This window comes from Prunus mume, linkage group LG7, assembly GCF_029339155.1.
Source record: "Prunus mume cultivar Tortuosa linkage group LG7, ASM2933915v1, whole genome shotgun sequence".
NCBI lineage: Eukaryota > Viridiplantae > Streptophyta > Magnoliopsida > Rosales > Rosaceae > Prunus > Prunus mume.
In genome coordinates, this window is record NC_142704.1 from 8,653,540 (window position 1) to 8,656,476 (window position 2,937).

Sequence of the window (2,937 nt, forward strand, 5' to 3'; positions counted from 1 at the left end):
AAGTAAGAATTTCCCTCTGAGAAGTGTCTGTGAGATGACAGCAACTAGTAATACATGTGAAAAGTAAAGTAAAAACATGAGGTGAAAATTAAAATTTCAAAGAATTACTTCTGCAGCTGAGACAGAAAAAAAATTCCATCTTATGCCATAGCAGGCATGTTCTTGAGCCAAGCATCCAACGGCTTCCTAATTGAGTAAACAATGAATCCAATCTCTCTCAGCTTCTCAACATCAACAACATTCCTTCCATCAAATAAAAATGCAGGTTTCTGCATATTGTCAAAAATCTTCTTGTAATCAAGCATCTTGAATTCATCCCACTCAGTAAGAATGCAGATCCCATGAGCATCCTCGGTTGCCTCATAAGCATCCCAAACAACACTGACTTCCTTGACCGCAGCCGGGCTCATTGGCTGGAGATGAATTGGATGGTCCGAATCAAACTTCTTCATTGAGAGATCACTCGTGATCTGGTCCTCTGTGACCTGCACATCATATATACTCAACTGTGCCTTATCCCCCAACAGCCCCTTGCGAATATCAATGGCAGCAGTTTCCCTCGTGCCGCCGGTATCTTTTTCTTGAAGGCAAACCCAAGAATGGCAATCTTTTTACCAGAAACTGTATTGAACATTGAAGAAACTACCCTGTTCACAAATCGGTTCTTTTGGTAGTCATCCACCTAAATGACTTGTTTCCAGTAGTTTGCAACTTCAGTTAGGCCATTGCACTCACAGATATAGACCAAGTTGAGTATGTCCTTTTGAAAACAAGACCCTCAAATCAACAAGAATTTGCTTCATGACTGGTTCTAGTGCTGGAAAAGAAAAGGACTGATTGAAAGAAGACTTGTCAAAAATAAGGAAATTGATGAGAAATAAATGTATGCATATGTTGGATTAGCGTCTTTAGTTTCTATGGAGTTTTATGCATAAATTATCTGGTTTTGGAGAGCATATTTATCTGGAATTGCTTTTTTTTTTTTTTTTTTTTTGGGGGGAGGGTGTGTTATTGGATGCGGGGAAGAAAATCAGTCAGTCTCTGGACTCTTCCACTCCCAGGGTTATGGAGGCAATGGCATTTGGAACAATAATTGGCAGTATGCGATTGAAGGATAAACAAGTGGCTGCTAGACTTGCTCTCAAGTATGTAATGTCATGGGTTTATAAGTTACCCTGATGAATGCTATTTGATTATGAAATATACTAGGATATTTTCCTATGGCATCCATCATCTTTCATCGGATTTGTTACATTTGTGGAGCAGAGCTTGGTTGTAGTAAAAAAAAAGTTCCTATTTGATATTTCAGATTTATATACATGGACTTTTATTAATTTTTAAATGATGCAGGAAGTGTATCAATCTACTGCGAGTCTTTAATGAAAATGTCTTGTCCCTGTTAGTTGGAAAGAGTTAATTTCCCCTCTCATTCTCTCTGGGTTTCTAATTTATTTTGTTCGGCTTGGTTTCTGGCATTACATGTTGCAAATCCGCTAAACCTTCTCCCATTGGTATATAGGAACAATTAGATGCTTCTTTTCATAGAATTTCTAGAGTGTTACAAGTTTTATTCCAGGTGAATGCATATATATATATAGGAATTGGATATGCTTTAATTAGTAATTATGTTTTAATTATTATTTATTTAATGAATAATTAGTATATAAATATTTTCTAATATCATAAATTACTTAATAAATAGTAATTAAATTTTTTAAATTATTTTGCAGACTTTGTTTTTTAATTTTTTATTTATACAAAATTAGTTTGTTAAGTTTAATATTTGCAATTAAGTAATATCTTAACCTTATCTATTTAAGCTATTTGATTTTGTACTCTTCTGCCCCTCCATTTTCTAAGATAGGCAAGTTCAGCTCTATAGATGTTGTAAAGAAAGTGCTGAAGCCCACATAAAGGAAAATAAGGAAATAGTAGTCAAAAGCTTAATGATGATGTTGGAAGCTTAGTAAAAAACTTATGATATTGTGTAATGAAGCCATCCAATTTTCCCATAAATAGGCTTACTACTACGACGACATGCAAACTTTTTTTTTTTGTTGGTATTCTCTCAATTTTTATGTTGCTTCATCCATGTTTGTTTAATTTATTTTTTCGTACTGTAATTTGGAATTGGGCAGTTTTATACCCCATCCTGTTATTTTATGGTGGTGTCACATCACAGGATCGGCTCGCCAGTACGATATTGTCCGCTTTGGGCCCCCTATCTGCCCTCACGGTTTTGTTTCTGGAACTAATGAGCAACTTCCCAGTGGGTCACCCATCTTGGGATTGCTCTAACCCCCAATTCGATTAACTTCAAAATTCCCATGACTCCGAAGCCAGTGAGCTCCCAAAAGGCCTCGTGCTAGATGGAAGTGGGCATGCACATATAAGGTACATCACTCCCTCTCCGTTAGTCGATGTGAGATGTTACAATCCACCCTCCTTAGGGGCCTGACGTCCTCGTTGGCACACTCGCACCACACAACAGAGTGGCTTTGATACCAAATTGTCACATCCCGGGATCGGCTCCCCCGTAGCACAATATTGTCCTCTTTGGGCCCCCTCTCTTCCCTCACGGTTTTGTTTCTAGGAACTCACGAGCAACTTTCCAGTGGGTCACCCATCCTGGGATTGCTCTAGCCCCCCCAACTCACTTAACTTCGGAGTTCCCATGACTCCAAAATCAGTGAGCTCCCAAAAGGCCTCGTGCTAGATGGAGGCGGGCATGCACATATAAGGCACATCACCCCCTCTCCGTTGGTCGATGTGGGATGTTATAGGTGGTGTAATTTCATTACTCATCACATTGTAACACATATTATCGTAATAAAAATGATGGTGTGATCTTAAAACCCATTTTATTATATCTTGAATAGTGGCACAGTTATATTGTCCATAATATATAATATGTTCATATCTATTAGGTGGTGGTTT

At 37.9% G+C, this 2,937-nt stretch overlaps 1 protein-coding gene across 1 annotated transcript; it reads right to left on the minus strand.

Annotated features, from left to right (window-relative positions):
* On the minus strand, positions 1-668 carry LOC103338446 (UDP-glucose/GDP-mannose dehydrogenase family protein). The gene is given in 2 exon segments (XM_008241647.3): positions 1-566; positions 569-668. Coding segments are annotated over 2 exon segments (492 nt in total). The 5' UTR covers positions 635-668; the 3' UTR covers positions 1-140.
* Between the last annotated feature and the right edge of the window lie 2,269 nt (positions 669-2,937).